This window comes from Choristoneura fumiferana, chromosome Z (genome assembly GCF_025370935.1).
Source record: "Choristoneura fumiferana chromosome Z, NRCan_CFum_1, whole genome shotgun sequence".
In the NCBI taxonomy this organism is placed as follows: Eukaryota; Metazoa; Arthropoda; class Insecta; order Lepidoptera; family Tortricidae; genus Choristoneura; species Choristoneura fumiferana.
In genome coordinates, this window is record NC_133472.1 from 28867116 (window position 1) to 28884261 (window position 17146).

At 35.6% G+C, this 17146-nt stretch overlaps 1 protein-coding gene across 1 annotated transcript in view; it reads left to right on the forward strand.

Moving 5' to 3' along the window:
• Positions 1 to 3972: 3972 nt before the first annotated feature.
• LOC141433571 (uncharacterized) overlaps positions 3973 to 17146 on the forward strand; it is a gene marked incomplete in the record, with an annotated part of 24322 nt that continues 11148 nt past the window's right edge. Inside the window, 2 exon segments of the mRNA XM_074095677.1 lie at positions 3973 to 4056; positions 15996 to 16190. Coding sequence (XP_073951778.1) covers positions 16011 to 16190 — 180 coding nt within the window.

Consider the following 17146-nt stretch of genomic DNA (forward strand, 5'->3'; position numbering starts at 1 on the left):
TAAAGAATGCCCGGTTATAATAAGGGTGGGTATTACTACCGCCAAAATATTGTGTGGTGTCACCGTGCGTGCGCCCTGTTCTTACAATATTATTAAAAATAATTTCTCATTTTTATTGCCCTCTCTTGGTGGTAGTAACTGACGTAATAAATGACTTTGCCATTATTATGACATTGCGCAATAGCCACGATTGCCGTAATTGATATTCTACATTCTGAGCATGAGAAGCAAACACTAGTTTATGTAGCAAGCAATGGCGTGGAGTGAATATTTTGCGTTAGAATGTGAGAAGCGTGAATTAGGCTTGTCTCGGATGAAAAACTTCGAAATTAGTTAACGCAGGCTTTGCCATACTTGTAATCACCTAATCACTTACGTCACGGTAAAAATTAGAGAACCCGGTGGGAATCGAGTTGTTATGAAGACGCGCGCTAGTAGCAAGGTTGGGTTTTTTGAACAAGCATTTAGACGTAGGTAAGTAATCTAATGTAAAATACCCTATGATATTCAAATATTATCTAAGTAAGTATCATTTAAATAATATGCAATAAATAATTACGAACTCATTTTACCATATTGTATTACAAAATAAAATTAAATCAAACTGAATTCATTAATTAAAATTCGAATTATTAACATAAACATAAACTACATTATTTTTACCTTCCTTCTCCACTTCCAGCCGTACACCGCACTTCATTCTGTGCGCCCGCTCTCCTCCTTTTCAACTTAAAACAATAAATATATCTCACAAACTTACTATCTCAAACATCACACAAAATGTTGACGTGTTTCAAATCCTCTACAAGTTCTAACGAAGCCGTTAACGAACTTCCGAATTCATAGGTATCTGTTGCCAAATAAAACTATGGTGTAAAATAAATAAATTTGTATAAAAATAAAATTGACAAATAAATATCAGTGCACATTTTCAGACGTGCTTTGAAAAATTTTATACACGTATTTTGATTATTGGTTATTACAAAATAGCATTGTTGTATGTAGCGCTGTTCTGTAGCGGACAAATTCACTTCAAGTTAAGAGGCACGTCGGATTCGTTTGTGCATTAGCGAATTTGTTACAAATGCAAGCCTATTATTATAATTATGCAAGTATCATTAATTTGAGTATAGCACCATGCTGACAACCGTAGAACGTGTGTTTAACAGTTTAACACATGACAACCATAGAGAACGGTAATCGGGTAGTAATTATAATGTTGGTGTTATAATATTTGTGTTTTTGGAGTCTGTAAATTATGTCAGTTTTACTTTGTTTTAGTACTTGATGATGAAAAGAAAATCAACCAGTAGTTTGTTAATTTGGGATAATATCGTGAATAACACATTTTTATTCTATTCTAATTTTTTTCCATATTGTCACGAATCTCATTAATAAACGTTTTCATTCTTTCTTTCTTTTAACATTACGTACTTTATCATATTGACTTCTTACAAATTAAGAAATCAAATCGTGGAAACTTTTGATTGTCGTATTGAGCTAAAATTTGTCAGGTAGATATGTGTTCAGGTAGAACGTAGGTACTTAGCGATCTCTTTTCCAACTCATACCGAATGATGATTTTAATTAAACACTGAGTTATTGTATATTGTATCTTTAATTTATCTTATTCTGAAGACGTGGAATATGTTTAGATACTTGTACATTAATGGTGTATTGGACAACTTCGCGGAACCGCTCTAAATTTGCAGACATTGCAGACCCGTAGCTGCTCGTAGCAAGTGCGTAGACGGTCTACGGTTATTTAATAATCATATCTGTTGTAGGTCCTAATAAACCAAATAACTTTTTCACCTCACTAGCTCGAAAAGGCTTTCTTTATCCTTCGAAATCTGCGTGGAAAATCGCTTTTATCCTCTTGGCTGGAAAACGTTTTTGAAATTTGAACGTTATCATGGGGTGCACGCACGGGTGCACCTTCAAAATACGCATCGACTGCTTACGTTTCCAACCTCGTATTGGGCCACATTAAATTGCTTGATAATCATCTTTATGTCAAGCTTGATAGAGTGTTGATTTGTTGTATATGTCGGCGGCCGAAATTCCTAGGCATGTCGTGAAATGGCGCCATTTCATAGTATGTCTAAAAGTTGACCAGGCATATCACGATGTCGATTAGAGCAATGCATTCGTCGATATTCATAGCTTTTTACCGGGCACATTGTGATATGCGGAAAAAAAGAAACATGTTGGTACGACGAGCGAAGCGAGGAGTAGTTGGTAAAATTGTGACCATAACGCATGAGCCGAGTGAGTGAAGCGAGACCGCCGCGGCAGCGGCCGGCTCAGGGCCAGAACCGATATGGCGGCGTTTTATGAAAGGCCTAGGAATTTCATGATCTGCCTAAACTTGCCAAACCATGAAATGGCGGCGTTTCATGATATGCCTAGGAATTTAATGATTTGCCTAAACGTCTCTAAGCAAATCGCTAAATGGTGAGTTTTCAACGATATGGCGGATGTCCCTTAGCCAATTCATGAAATGGCGCCATTTCACGATATGCCTAGGAATTTCGTGATCTGGCGGATTTTACGATCAGCCGCCGACATTTACAATTCGAGTAGAGACGAGGTTGAGAAAGTAAGCGGTCTAAATTGATGTGTTTTTTTTTATTCGACTCGATGGTAAACGAGCAAGTGGGTCTCCTGATGGTAAGAGATCACCATCGCCCATAAACAGGGGTATTGCACATGCTTTGCCAACCTAGAGGCCTAAGATGGAAAACCTCAAGTGCCAGTAATTTCACCGGCTGTCTTACTCTCCACGCCGAAATACTACAGTGCAAGCACTGCCGCTTCACGGTAGGATTAGCGAGCAAGATGGTGGTAGCAATCCGGGCGGACCTTGCACAAGGTCCTACCACCTGTAAACCTGCTGTGTTCACAAAGAAAGTTCGTGTTGAAATATGTTAATTATTCCGTTAATTATTCCTATGTTCATTTTATTATTATATATTAGTAAGGATTTAAAAATAAAACCAATTTTAATTTTCTGAAATTATTCCAATGGGTCTTAAATTACAAAAAAATACAGAACAAACAAAATTAAAATAGATATCGTGTGCCCTTAAATTGCCTTAAAATAAATAACCTCTACACTATACAATATGCATATTTTTTTTATGTGCCTTTGATTTATGCAACTATCTACAACAAATGTAGCAAAGTTAAATTTTTCGACCTTCTTTGGTGCTGGTTATGTAATGTAACTCGTTTGAAAATAATTAGACGGAAGTTTCGGTAAAATTTTGACGTATAAAATACACAAAATTAAATGTTGGAAACGTTCATAACGAACAAAGTATTGCTTCAGGTTGAATTACTACGGTAGTCTTAAAATGAGTCAATCTTTTAAATAACTGGCCAAATGATTCTGATCAAATCAAACTTACCAAGTGTCATCTCGTACGATTAAGGATTATTTATTTTGGTGTTTGTTTAAAGTTTCCGAAGTGGCAATCCAGACTCAGTGTAAATAGAAACATATTAATTGAAATCCTCGATGGATCGATATTGTTTTCCCGCGGGATGAGCAGCTGGGAGTGGTCGCTCGCTCCGCCCTGTTCTTTCTTTTCACTAGCTAGACTAAATTGCTTTACGTAATAACGAGTTTTGTTCTATTAACAATGCTATGTACATTGCTTAAATAGTAGTAATGTGTAGAGAAACCACAAAGTACTTCAAAAAAGAGATTTTTTTAAATAAGTTTAGCGCGTGCTAACTTTTAAATTTTGCTTTAATCGGCTGTTCAGATTCAGGGACTTAACGCTCGAGATATAATTTTCCGACAAATTTATACAGTCATAGTAACAGAGGCTTAATTCGATGGTCCAATTGGTGGGTACTTTTTTCAGTAATGAATAGGTAATTGGATTTTTCTGTGGAGATCACCGTGGGGCGTGTCTGGGGCGCGGCCGCCCAGCGCGCGGGCGGCGGCGGTAGTCGCCGGTCGTCCGCCGTTCCGAGCACGCGGGTTACACGCGAGTTTTCCTGCCTTACCCTTCCAAGTTACGCAGTGCGCCCGCCGGTTGCAAGGTAAGTTACTTAAGTTTATAGAAATCATTGCAATTTTTTTACAGCGCCCAAAAGGCGTGATTTTAAAATATGTTTTCGCGCGGTTCAATATTATTGTTTAAAACACGAATTTTTTATTTATTTGATATTTTCTAGTGATTTTAACTATTCAATCATTTTTAAATAGGTCTAGGTAAAATAATTGAGTTACCGCAAAACTTAGAGATGTAAGTGAAAAAAAATTGCGATTAGATAAAATTCTTCAGCGGTCTGCGTTATACTTTAACTTAAAAAAAAATTTTAAAATTATAAAATGATTAATAAAACTATTTGCTAACTGTCTACTAAGATTCTTTTTCTGCAGGGAATTCTCTGTACCTATTAATTTTACAAAATAAAATCTTTTCTAGTAACCTTAACTAAGTTTTGCTTCATTCTTTTGGAAATGTACATATTTAGGGGCTGTTTCACCATCCATTGATTAGTGTTAACTGACGGTTAAATGTGATGCCGTCTCCGTCTAGTCGAACAAAACAAATAGAGAAGGCGTCACATTTAACCGTCAGTTAACACTAATCAACGGATGGTGAAACAGCCCCTTAATATAATAACAGGCCGTTGGTTATTTCCACCATGGCTTCGCACGCGTAAACTAATAGGTCTAGCAATGGAAATAAGTTTCCAGGATTTCACAAAAAATCCCGCAGAATTTTCCAAACATTACATCGTGAACTTCATTAATGTTACACAAAAAAATCCGCGCCGAATTTCATCCCTCTAATCCTTGCGGTCTAAATTTTGGTATTTTAATCCAAATCCCGTGGGAACTTTGGGATAAAGACAGTAGCTTACATGTTATTCCAGACTGCCAGCTATCTACATACAATATTTCATTCAAAATTGTGAGATGCCCCAAAAATTCTCATTGGAATTCCCAAAATTTTAATCGTTATTAACGTTGCATTATAATACCCGCGCTAAGTTTTATGTCTTTAATCCTAGCAATTGTATTAGTATGTTATTAGAAAAGTATAGTCATTATGTTTTTTTGTTTTACCTTCTACATAGTAAAAGAAAACTTGAAAAAAAATAGGTGAAGTCGGTAAAGTCGTTCTCAAGTTATGGCGTCACCACAGAAATTAAGAATTCATTTTTATTACGAGTAGATTACGTAAAATTGTACTTGGTAAAAGTAAAACTATACAAAAAACACAACAATGAACAAAAAAAACATACTTAGTTTTATTCTAACTTATCACGTTGGGCGATGGATGGATGGGAAGAAATAGAAACAAAATCTTTTACAATTTCTCTTTTATTTACATTAGCCGCTGTTATTTCTAATTGAAACCTAAAGTAAAGTAATATAAAGATCCGGCCAAGCGCGCGTTGGATGACGCGCACTGCAGGGCACACGTACATTTACTTTATTTTATTTAACTTGCGTTAAATTCAATTGTTTTGGTCGAATATTTACTAGTCTTTCAAAGTTTAGATAAGGATATAGAGCTTTGATAATTTTCCTTTTAACTTCGTTCTCTCATGTTATGTCATGCATATATCGGATGTCAAAAAAAATATTTTACTTAGCTTCCATTTCATACTAAAAAAATTGCAGCTTAAAACCTATATTTTGTAAACATGTGACTAAATCAAAGAATGGTTTTCATGAACCTTTAATATTTTTGAAAGAACTATCCACATCAAGTGGAAGACAGGCAAAAATCATCACCACTTTCTGTGTAGGGGAGATAAGTACCACATATTTTGTTAAAAACTATTCTATTTACAGTTTTGTCGACTCACGTTTAATGTACAGTACACGTAATAGCTAAGTCGCAGACGGAAAGATGTTAATGGTGAAACTAAAAATGATTCAATAAACTATTAAGCAAATACTCCACTTATCAAACAAGAAACTACCGCGCAGAGACGATTAAATTCAATTAAGGTTGTTTTTTAAGTTTTTCCGTTTAACTAGATCAGAAGTACTTTAAAAAACTAAAAGAGTAAAAAAGACTCATAGGAAGTATATACCTACACACGAGCAGCACAAGCATTAGCACGACCGCTCGACTCACTTACCGCTCTCCACTTATGTCATGGGTGTCTAAGGGCGGCGGCAATTGCTTTTTGGTGGTGATGTACTTTGTAGTTGCACCCTATCGAATAAAAAATCCTATTAAATGCAAAAAAATTGCTATTCGATATTAGCGTTCACAACATTTTTTGTATTTTAATTTTATATTTATGATTAGTTTTTGAAAGTACTTTTAGGGATTGTTTGTCAGTAGGTAAACTATTAGAATATACACATCTCTAAATACTGGAAATGTTAATTTTTGTAAGTCTTCGTTTTTTACTACATGTTTTTTGGTAGACTGTATAGGCACTTATATTGTCACTGAATCTTCATACATATGTATACCAAATTACAAGTCAGTGAAGTTTAACTTGCAAGATTGTTTTTTATTCGACTGGATGGCAAACGAGCAAATGGATCTCCTGATGGTAAAAGATCACCACCGCCCATAAACATCTGCAACTCCAGGGGTATTGCAGATGCGTTGCCAACCTAGAGGCCTAAGATGGAATATATATACCTCAAGTGTCAGTAATTTCACCTGCTGCTGCTCTCCACGCCGAAACACAACAATGCAAGCACTGCTGCTTCACGGCAGGATTAGCGAGCAAGATGGTGATAGCAATCCGTGCGGACCTTGCACAAGGTCCTACCAGTGGTAGGCTACCACCTGCGAAAACGAATGCGAATTCGTCCAAAACATAAGTTAAGTGTTTCATGTCATTTGTACTTATAAATATTTCAAAGACTATCTGTGTAATTTTTAATGCACTTTTCAGAGATTACTTCAGCTGCTTTCGAGATAAAATATAATGGGATTACATCATCATTTCGTTGACACTTAATGGTAATGCCTGCATTAATTATTTTCAACGCAAAGCGAAATTATCCTTTTTGTTGATTTTTATTGTAGAATACGATAAAATTTTAAGAATCCTGAGCATGGAAAGAATTGGGTGAATTTTTCTTGCAACATTATATTTACTTATTGTAAAGTATTTGTAATACAGATCAAACAATATGATTAACGATGCCTTAATACATTTTCCTTTACCAGACATGGGAAAAAACTTTATTCTACAGATTTCAATGATTTCAATTCCACTCTCAAAACACAAAACTTAAATAATTCTTAATGAGAATACTTACCGTAAAATTAAATAATAAAATAAATGAAAAGAATAGCAACATCGGTCAGTAGTATGAAATGTGTAGAAAGTATATAGGGTGTTGAGTACGGTCGAACAAATTGAATCATGATCCAGGGTGGAACCTTTTAATAATAAATTTCACTATGATTTCCCTGACAAAAGTATGAGATGTCAACATGACATTAGTAGCACAAGGGCCCTGGGTCATGATTCAATTTGTTTGACTGTACACCCTAGTGACCCCAAAAAGCGATAAATAAATAAAATGTAAAAATAATTAACGGACTCCAAAAAACTACGAATATAACTACAATCTGTAGTGCTTATTTTGAAACTACCAAATCTACACAACACGAGCTATGCCCTACCGACGTGACAATAAAAAGAGTGGGAATAAAGGACGTTACGATGTTACGCCACTGGGACCCTGTCATCTATGAACTAAAATAATTTCCTTGCTCACCCGCGACCTTACGATAGCTAAGCTTATGCAAAATATGCGTGTTCATGCAGTTCCTCCACCTCCACACTGTAAGAACACACACAAATCACACAAACCCATCTATCACCACCACCACACTACAATGACGCGTTTCGAACTCAACCAGAGCTCATCTTCAGAGTGACACAACCGTACACCATGCTACCAGTTGTTAGACTCATCCCTCCCTGTCATCTACTTATTAAAATTGGTTTTTGTGATTTTTCGATTTGAATTTTTGAGCAAATGATAGGAAAGTTTTTTTTTAAGATATCTTACGGACCAACTTATATTTTAATTGCATGCCTCGTTGGTGCGGCGGCTCGCAATGATTCTTATCGAGAACTTATTGAAAAGGGGGCGGCGCGCATTCCTATCGAGCATAAATCAGGCCCGGCTGTATTTCTTTCCAGGGCTTGCTCCTTTTTATTGCCGCTTATTGGCCTATTACAATCTGATGTATATTGATGTCCATTCTAGTAAAAAAAGTTACGAAAATCTATAGATTTGCTTTACCCAAGTACTTACAGTCAGAAAGTCAATATTGCGGTAAAATTGCCTAACAATTTTGACTTACGAAACACTGAAAATGAAATTTTAAACCCTTTAAAATCAATTTTTTTTTCTCTTCATATTTTTTATCATGATTTAGCTAAATATACTTACTATTTTTCAAATCAGTAAAAGTACTTTTTTGTGGCAGTAACACAAACCAAATATAAAGACTTGTATCATCCTGCCTACCATCTCGGTTATACAAAAAGTGCATCTCCGGTATACAAAACGTGAGTGACAGTCGAGGGTGTAAATATTAGTGTTAATTTTATTTTTCATGCGTTGTTACTTTTGTAATAATAACTTTTTAGATGTGCCTAGATTTATTAGTTTATTCAAATGAAATGAAATGAAATTTTATTTGCTGTAAATGTAGAACATTATAGTTATATGATGTCATAGGTTTTTGTCATGCAAATATTAATAATTCATATAAAAATAAAGAATAATTGTATAAACATTAATAATAAAAACTTTGTTTTATAAACTTTTCTCGTTTGTGGGTTCGTGGCTATTTTGGCGTTAGATGAAGATTTTACTGCATATTAGAGCATAAAATAAAAAGTCATGCATGCCTACATTTAGCATAATTAAATATAATTATTACGAGCATGACCAGTGAAAAAGCTGAGCAATTTAAGAGTTAATTCAGACACACTAGCCGTACACCTACTGGCGAGCACAAAATAACGGAAACTTAACATACAAGTGAGACAAAAATTTAATCGGGATAGTTTAGTCAGCTTAAAAATTATATCGTTCGTTTGTAGCACGTTTGTGGATATAATAAGTGGAGTATCGTAGCTACGCAGTCGCAATGAGCTGACGTCCTAATGCAACATGTGTATCATTTCATAACGTTTACGTTCGGAGGTATTAACGCCGTCGGTTCCGGCCATACTATTCTTTTCTCGAGTGTTTACGTGTAACAACAATAGAACGGATAGCTGCAAGTAACGCGCGCCAACTGCTCCTAAGCTATGGTAAGGCCGCGAACACATGAGAGTAACGCTGAAATCAGCATAATATTAATTGCAACTAGGTAGGTAATAAATTACAATGTTACATAGCCAAATATTTATATTTTAATAGCAATCTAGTCTAGTTTTCTAAACTGCACCTATTAATTGTTTGGAACCCGGATCGGGCCGCCACCCACCCGATAAACTAGAAAAAACCGGCCAAGTGCGAGTCGGACTCGCGCACGAAGGGTTCCGTACCATTATCTATACAACATTAGACATTAGCAAAAAAAAACGGCAAAAAAATCAAGTTTGTTATATATGTGAGCCCCCTTAAATATTAATTTATTATACTTAATTATTTATTTTTCAAGTGATTATACAACTGATTCTGTGAATATTTCAAGCGTCTACCTGCTGTCGTTATTAATACCAAGCAAAAAAACGTATCACATTTGTCGTATGGGAGCCCCCTTAAATATTTTTTTATTCTGTTTTTAGTATTTATTGTTATAACGGCCACAGTAATACCGAATCTGTGAAAATTTCAAGTGTCTAACTATAACGACTCAGAGATAGAGCCCGTGACAGACGGACGGGCAGACTGACAGACAACGAAGTCTTATTAATAGGGTTTCGTTGACACCCTTTGGGTACGAAGCCCTAAAAATTGTTTTTTATTAATAACATTAATATTACATAATTCGATATGTGTATTATTGTGCATCCCATTATTAGGTATGCAAAATTATTATGGTGCCTAACTACGTATACATTCAGAGCATAATACCATTTTACTGAAGTGAGAGCTGCATACTGACACACAGAGAAAAAACAGACTGGAAGCTCTTAAGTCTAGGTGCTGGAGAAGACCGGAAAGGATAAGTTGAAGAAAAAAGAAAACTAATGACAAGGTTTTCAGATTGTTTAATCGGGGAGGAGAGATGCATCTTAAAACCCATTGTTATAAAAAAGGAGAAAAACGAAGTGGATTTTTATAACTTATTCAGCATCGTGCGTTTACTATTTTAGAAGAGAACATCTTAAGGAGGAGAAAAGGAACAACATGATTAAATTAGTTTTTTAACTAAGTATAAACGAGAACGTCATCGCTAGGTCAAGAAGGAAGTGCAACTGATGATCCCTGTTGTAACCTTCGGTCGAAAAACTAGTGGTCTTAACACACCCTGAGATAATACGGTATTTGACAACTCCTTAATTTGCCATATCTTAATATTATTCTGAAAATATTGACATAAATTTAAATCGGTTGAAAATTGGATGTATAGTGATTTTTTGAAAAATCTGTATACCTGTCTCTTTCTCAAACGTTTTTCTCTATGCAACAAGTATGGCGGTACTGGCGTGTGACGTCACATGCCAGTATGTCTTTCTCTTTCTAATCTTGAATTTCAAACCTTTATAACTTTGTTATTTGTAAAGGTTGCTTAAAAATTGTTTCTCTATTCGATAACAGGCATTGTTAATACTTAATTTATAAAACATATACAAAATAGTCAAATACTGTATAGTACACTTGCATGCAGATACTTTTCTCGTACCGCTACCTACGAGAACCTTGCCCTAGTAAATATATTTTAAGTGTAAGAATAAAATGGCAGCAACCCTTTTTACCGTAAAGTAAACTACTGGGCAAATATTTTTCTCCGCTACTTCTTAGGGCAAGCTCTTTTTGAGACAAATACGAACAAGGATTACTCTCTTCTACTACTACTAGTGATTTAAGTCCTTATCCGTGTTCCTAGGCTAATTGAAGCAATGTGGCTAACACTCGCAGTCTGACCGTCACAAATCAAGGAAGTGCACGGCTTTATTGTTTGAGACAACAGCGCGGTCTCCTTGTTTGAGACAGAACAGAACAATGGTCAAAGGCGCAAGAGGTTGGACATACATTGATTATCTGCAACACTACGGCCTGTGTACCGCTAAACCGATACGTTTGAAGTAATTAGCAGTTCGACGTTACATCATTATAGTTCCTATACCAGGCCATATTAAAGCTAATTAGCGCTTGTATACGCATATAGTTCAGGACTAGTTTTTATAGAAAAAAGGCTTTGAAAAAATATTGGGGAAACTTAAAATAACTAATATAATTCGCCATTATTCTTATTATTTTGTTATTTGTTAATTTCATGACATGTGTTTTTATGTACAATAAAGAGTTTACAATTCAATTCAATACAATCCTGGATATTTTACAAATCTTACCCGAAAATAATGAAGTTAAACTAAGTCAGATGGCTGTTTTTTTTCTTGTTTTTAAATCACGCCTATGACAATATGCTATTCAGAAGTAGTAAATGGAAATTTATGATGATAAAAATATTACTTACTCGTACTGGTTTTATGTTACTTTCAATGTAACTATTTAGTAGATTGATAACCAAGGGTGGAAAGTGACCCATTTTAACCGAGATATTTCTGGCGCTCTAACGAAGTGAGAGCGCCAATAGTTCGAGGGGAAATAGGTAATTTCACCCGAGTTAGACACTCTACTTTTCATTTCGACTGTGAGGACAGTAAAATACTACAAAATGTGAGAATAATATATAAATTTAATTTATTTATATTCAACCTCCAACGGTACTTTTTCGACCTGGCCACTTGCCACGGCCGATTATAAAAAAATCAAGTTGGTCACGACCGTTTTATACAAAACTGGTGGTTGATCGCCGAACGAAAAAGTTTGACCTTTATTACTTATTTATATATTCCATCTCTTTCTTAACCTAACTAAAGAAAGAGATGGCATATGTTCGTGACATAATAAAGATCAAATTTCTTGTTTCAAACGGATGTTCTGCGTTCAACCTGCAGTGTTGTATATAAGCTCCTTGGTCACGACGTGCATCTAGATGGCCATGCCGAAACGTGAAAAAAGTGTCATTGACGTAACTCAATTATCTTCGACTCCGTGGCTAATCGAAATATAAAAAAAAATACTTTCCACCCTAGAGATGAAAACGCATTTTTCCATCCGGCTATCTACCCATGAAAATTAAACTTTCCGAACAGGAGAGATGAAAACATAATTAATTATGTTACTGGTTGCAAGCGAATTCCGGTCGTTCGGTTTGACTTGAAATTTGGACATTAGTAAAACTCCGATAGCAAAACAAAATCAAATACACAAAACTCAGGGTAAACTTTTTTTTTACCAAAAAACTTCTTTACTCCAGAACACAATAGTATATTTTTTATCGAGGGACTAAAATAAGCCAATATATACCCGAGTGGTTAGCCACCCGAGCTTTAGCGAGGGGGTCTATTTATCCGAGGGTTCATATTGACTTTTAGTCTGGAGGTGAAAACTCTATTTTTCACTTCGATTGCGATAAAACGCTTTCTGTGAAAGAATTATTGTGTTTCTTGTTCCTTCAGTCCACAAAACTTTCAGAGGTTTTTAAATAAATCTTTCTAGATTTCGGCGGTAAAAGATTATCAATTATTTATTTTGCTCTTTGCTCAACACTTCACGACAATATCACTTGACGACATTGTGAGAATAATCAATTTATTTTAATCGTTTATTTATTGTTTACGCTCTAGCTACAACAATTTCAAAGTTTTCGCGGTAACTATTTTTGCAAGAGTACTTAATTTCAAAACAGCCCCCAGGGCAGAAATCGTCTAGGGGCAGAGATAACATTTCCGGTAAAGACATTTAACACGGACAATCACAATTAATACCTACTTTATAATTTGTGGGCAGTTATACGCACGATTATTTGCACGATAATTTGCTTATAAAATTAACGTAAGATTAATATAGTATACTGTATACTGGCATCTCTGAAATTAGGTACAGCGCGGTCTTGATGACTTGGGTGACGAGTTCGCTTTATTTTATAATGTATAATTTTTAGCTTTATACAAGCTTTAAATTAAATAACTGAAAACCACAAAGTAGTTTGCTCAAAATCGAGAGTAGAATTATTACACCGTGTTTTAAATTATAGTCTGTCAAAAAAGAGAAGAAATTAAAAAGTGGCAACACTGTAGTGTCCTCCCTTTTTGGTTTGACATGGTTTGAAAGGGATGACACTACAGTGTTGCCACTTTTTAATTTCTTCTCTTTTTTGACAGACTATAGGTTGTGTTTGTGTTCTGAAATCGTTTTTTTTATTATGCCCAGCACTGATGTAAGTATACATCAGTGATGCCATCAGTGATGTCTAAAAGATACGACTGCAACAGTAGCCAATGAAATATTTTAGAGAGGTTGCATACATTTTGATAATTTAATACTGGCCGTTTTGCTGCCAATGTGTAATTTTCTTCTAAAACCTTTAGTTTAAAATGGTCTTAAACAAAACCATCAAAGCGCTACTGACAAAAACAAATTATGAGTATAGAGCTAGAAATGAAGCAGAATTATAGAGTTAGCAACACATAAGAATACCTTTTAAAATAATGAAGGTATTCAAAAATAAATGCAATCAAGTAACTTAAAGTGAAAAAAATATTTTTGGGGTGTTTAGGTTTTCAGTTATTTAATTGACACCTTGTATTATTAGTGTTCTAAATTCAAACTAAAAATCACCAACTGTAAAAAGTGAATTACGAGATAGTCACCGTAAATCTGTTTTTATGCCACATTCATTAACATCCTTTTCGCACTATATTTATGTAGTGTAGGTATGTATTTTCGGATGTGACGACTGATAGAAAAATCTATCACGGATAGGAGTTTTTACAAGACAATTAACAACATTTAAAATTGTATTAGGCTAGATCGTAAGACAAGGCAGCTCTAAAACGACCACCTACATTGACAGTCACAAAAACGGTCAGCGTTTATTGTTCTAGCTGGAAGCCGAGGCTCGCTACTGGACTCGAGTGTTATGCTAACCGTATTGACGACGTAATACCGCTTTCAAAACAAACACTCATCATTGTTTGCTTCAGTGGTCGTAACCCACCGTATTTTATAGTTTTCTGTAAAAAAAACAGATTTGTTAGCAATAGCGTTTTCTAAGGTTTTCTACTGGTGGCTACCTATGTATTTTGCTTCTAATGTTCATTGCTGTTTTATAGAGATAAGATCACCGTCTATCGCTTATTAGCACTTGCGTGCGTTAAAAAAACCTTTTTATGAATGAGTTGCTTCTAAGTAGGTAGGTATTTACTTACTTATTATTGAATTCACTTTAGTCGAAAATACCATTGGAAATTGTACGCAATTTCACTTGTAAAAACAAGCAGCCTAAAGCTAGTTGAAAATTGCAGCTTTAATTAATTTTGTCATCTAGTTGAAAATTGTATTTGAATTGTAGTTTTTTTGTATTTTTTTTCCATATTATTTTAATTCAAAATCGGACTTCCTCAGTCCTGTAGCGTTAGACGTGTGGGGATGGATATATGCACATAAGTGCCCTTAGCTTTCATTCCTTCAACAGAGCGCTTATAATCATTTGATATCTCTGCGTGCCTAAGGGTGGGTCCCCATTTGTATAATTTTAGCTTACCTACCTATAGCATCTTCGCTGCGTAGCACCAACGATACGATATTTAAAATATTATTTATTTATTTTATAAATCAAAACTTAATTAACAAATTTTTAAGTTACCTTTACATACTCGTAATAACAGCGTTAAGTATAATAAAGATTCGAAATTCAAGATTAGACTGATGGAAATACTAGCGTGTGACGTTGCACGCAAGTAGCACCACCATACCTACTGTATAGAGAAAGTACTAGCGTGTGACGTTGCAAGCAAGTAGCACCACCATACCTACAGTATAGAGAAAGTACTAGCGTGTGACGTTGCATGCAAGTAGCACCACCATACCTACTGTATAGAGAAATACTAGCTTGTGACGTTGCACGCAAGTAGCACCACCATACCTACTGTATAGAGAAAATACTAGCGTGTGACGTTGCACGCAAGTAGCACCACCATACCTACTGTATAGAGAAAATACTAGCGTGTGACGTTGCATGCAAGTAGCACCACCATACCTACAGTATAGAGAAAGTACTAGCGTGTGACGTTGCATGCAAGTAGCACCACCATACCTACAGTATAGAGAAAGTACTAGCGTGTGACGTTGCATGCAAGTAGCACCACCATACCTACAGTATAGAGAAAGTACTAGCGTGTGACGTTGCATGCAATTAGCACCACCATACCTACAGTATAGAGAAAGTACTAGCGTGTGACGTTGCATGCAAGTAGCACCACCATACCTACAGTATAGAGAAAGTACTAGCGTGTGACGTTGCATGCAAGTAGCACCACCATACCTACAGTATAGAGAAAGTACTAGCGTGTGACGTTGCATGCAAGTAGCACCACCATACCTACAGTATAGACAAAGTACTAGCGTGTGACGTTGCATGCAAGTAGCACCACCATACCTACAGTATAGAGAAAGTATTTTGCTAATAATCACTATAAATTCAATTTTCAGTCGGACTGTTTTTTTTCGCTAAACCTAGGCTGTAATGTTTTATGGAAACATATATGTATAGAATATGGCAAATTCAGGAGTTGTCAAATACTGTACCTATTATCATGATTGGTATAGTTTGGAGGCGATCATGCAACGCTCTTAAACTAACGAGTGTTGCCAAAATGATACATAATATGGACCCATCCTAAAGTGTAATTCAAACTGTGCTGTTTTTCAATCCAAGTGTCGCTTGCGAGTAACATTTTGTTGCTTTTCGTTAAAAATTATAACATGTCTGACTTTTTAGAGTGCAGCAGTGATAATGGAAGGGTTCCTGCATCACATGGCGCCGCAGTTCCTGCACCCAGCGCTGCAGAGTTTCGGCTGCGGCGCCTTCCGGCCCATAGGGGGCGCCTTCCACCCGCTCTATCCCGGGAAGGCCTTCGCCAGGCATCTGGGGGAGCAGTACGCGCTCGGCCAATCCGTTGGACAAGCGCTCCGGGTAACAGTTAAACTCTTTTTAATAAAATAGATAGTTAATTTATTTTTAGGATAGTTTAGTGTAACCTCAATTGTTCCTTTTTAAATAATTGTACATAAAAATAGTCTTAGTTATACAGATTTGCTATTGTAAAACAATATTTTTAATACAAGCTTTTTTGCCAACTGTGTAGGTAGGTAGGAACTTTTTGTCTTTACTAACTTTACTTAAAAATATTTAAGAATATAAACTTATAGAAAAAATAATAAATTATATCTGAGCATTGACATCTATGTGCCGTAAGGTACATAGATGTCGATGTATCTGAGCGACCGCGCTTCGCTCGGCGACTTTTGGGATTATTCGCGGTAGTTCCTTTGGCTGTTCCTTTCGAACTAATGCGGTTTTTTTCGCCCTTGTTCCTTTACAAGAACTGAAGCTGCTACCTACTGTGAAAGAAACAAAGGCGAAAAAATTAACGCAGTTCTTCCTTCATCTCTTGTGAAGGAACTAGTGCGAAAAAAGGCATTAGTTCCTTTGAAGGGACACTCAAAGAACTACCGCAAATAATCTGACTTTTGAGTCTATTTCTACCACACTCTAGATATTTATGTAGGTACTTATTTAAATAGCGTTTTTAATGGAACATGCGAGGAACATGCCCACTGACTTTTTATGGGGCAAGTATTAGTTCGTTATAAAACCCATCTAAATCAAATCGAAAGTACAAACTGAGACATGGATGCACAGAAAAACCAGAAAAATAGACCAGCACTGGGAATCGAACCCAGGTCCTCAGCAATCCAAAATTTCGAGTTGAAATAAAATAAAATACAAAAAGACTCCAAAACACCAATCATCATCTAAATCAACTTGGAATGGAAAACTTTGTCCACATAGGTACATAATTTCATCAAAATCATTGGAACAGTTTCTGAGAAATTAATCTATACCTGCCTAATAATACTAATATAGCA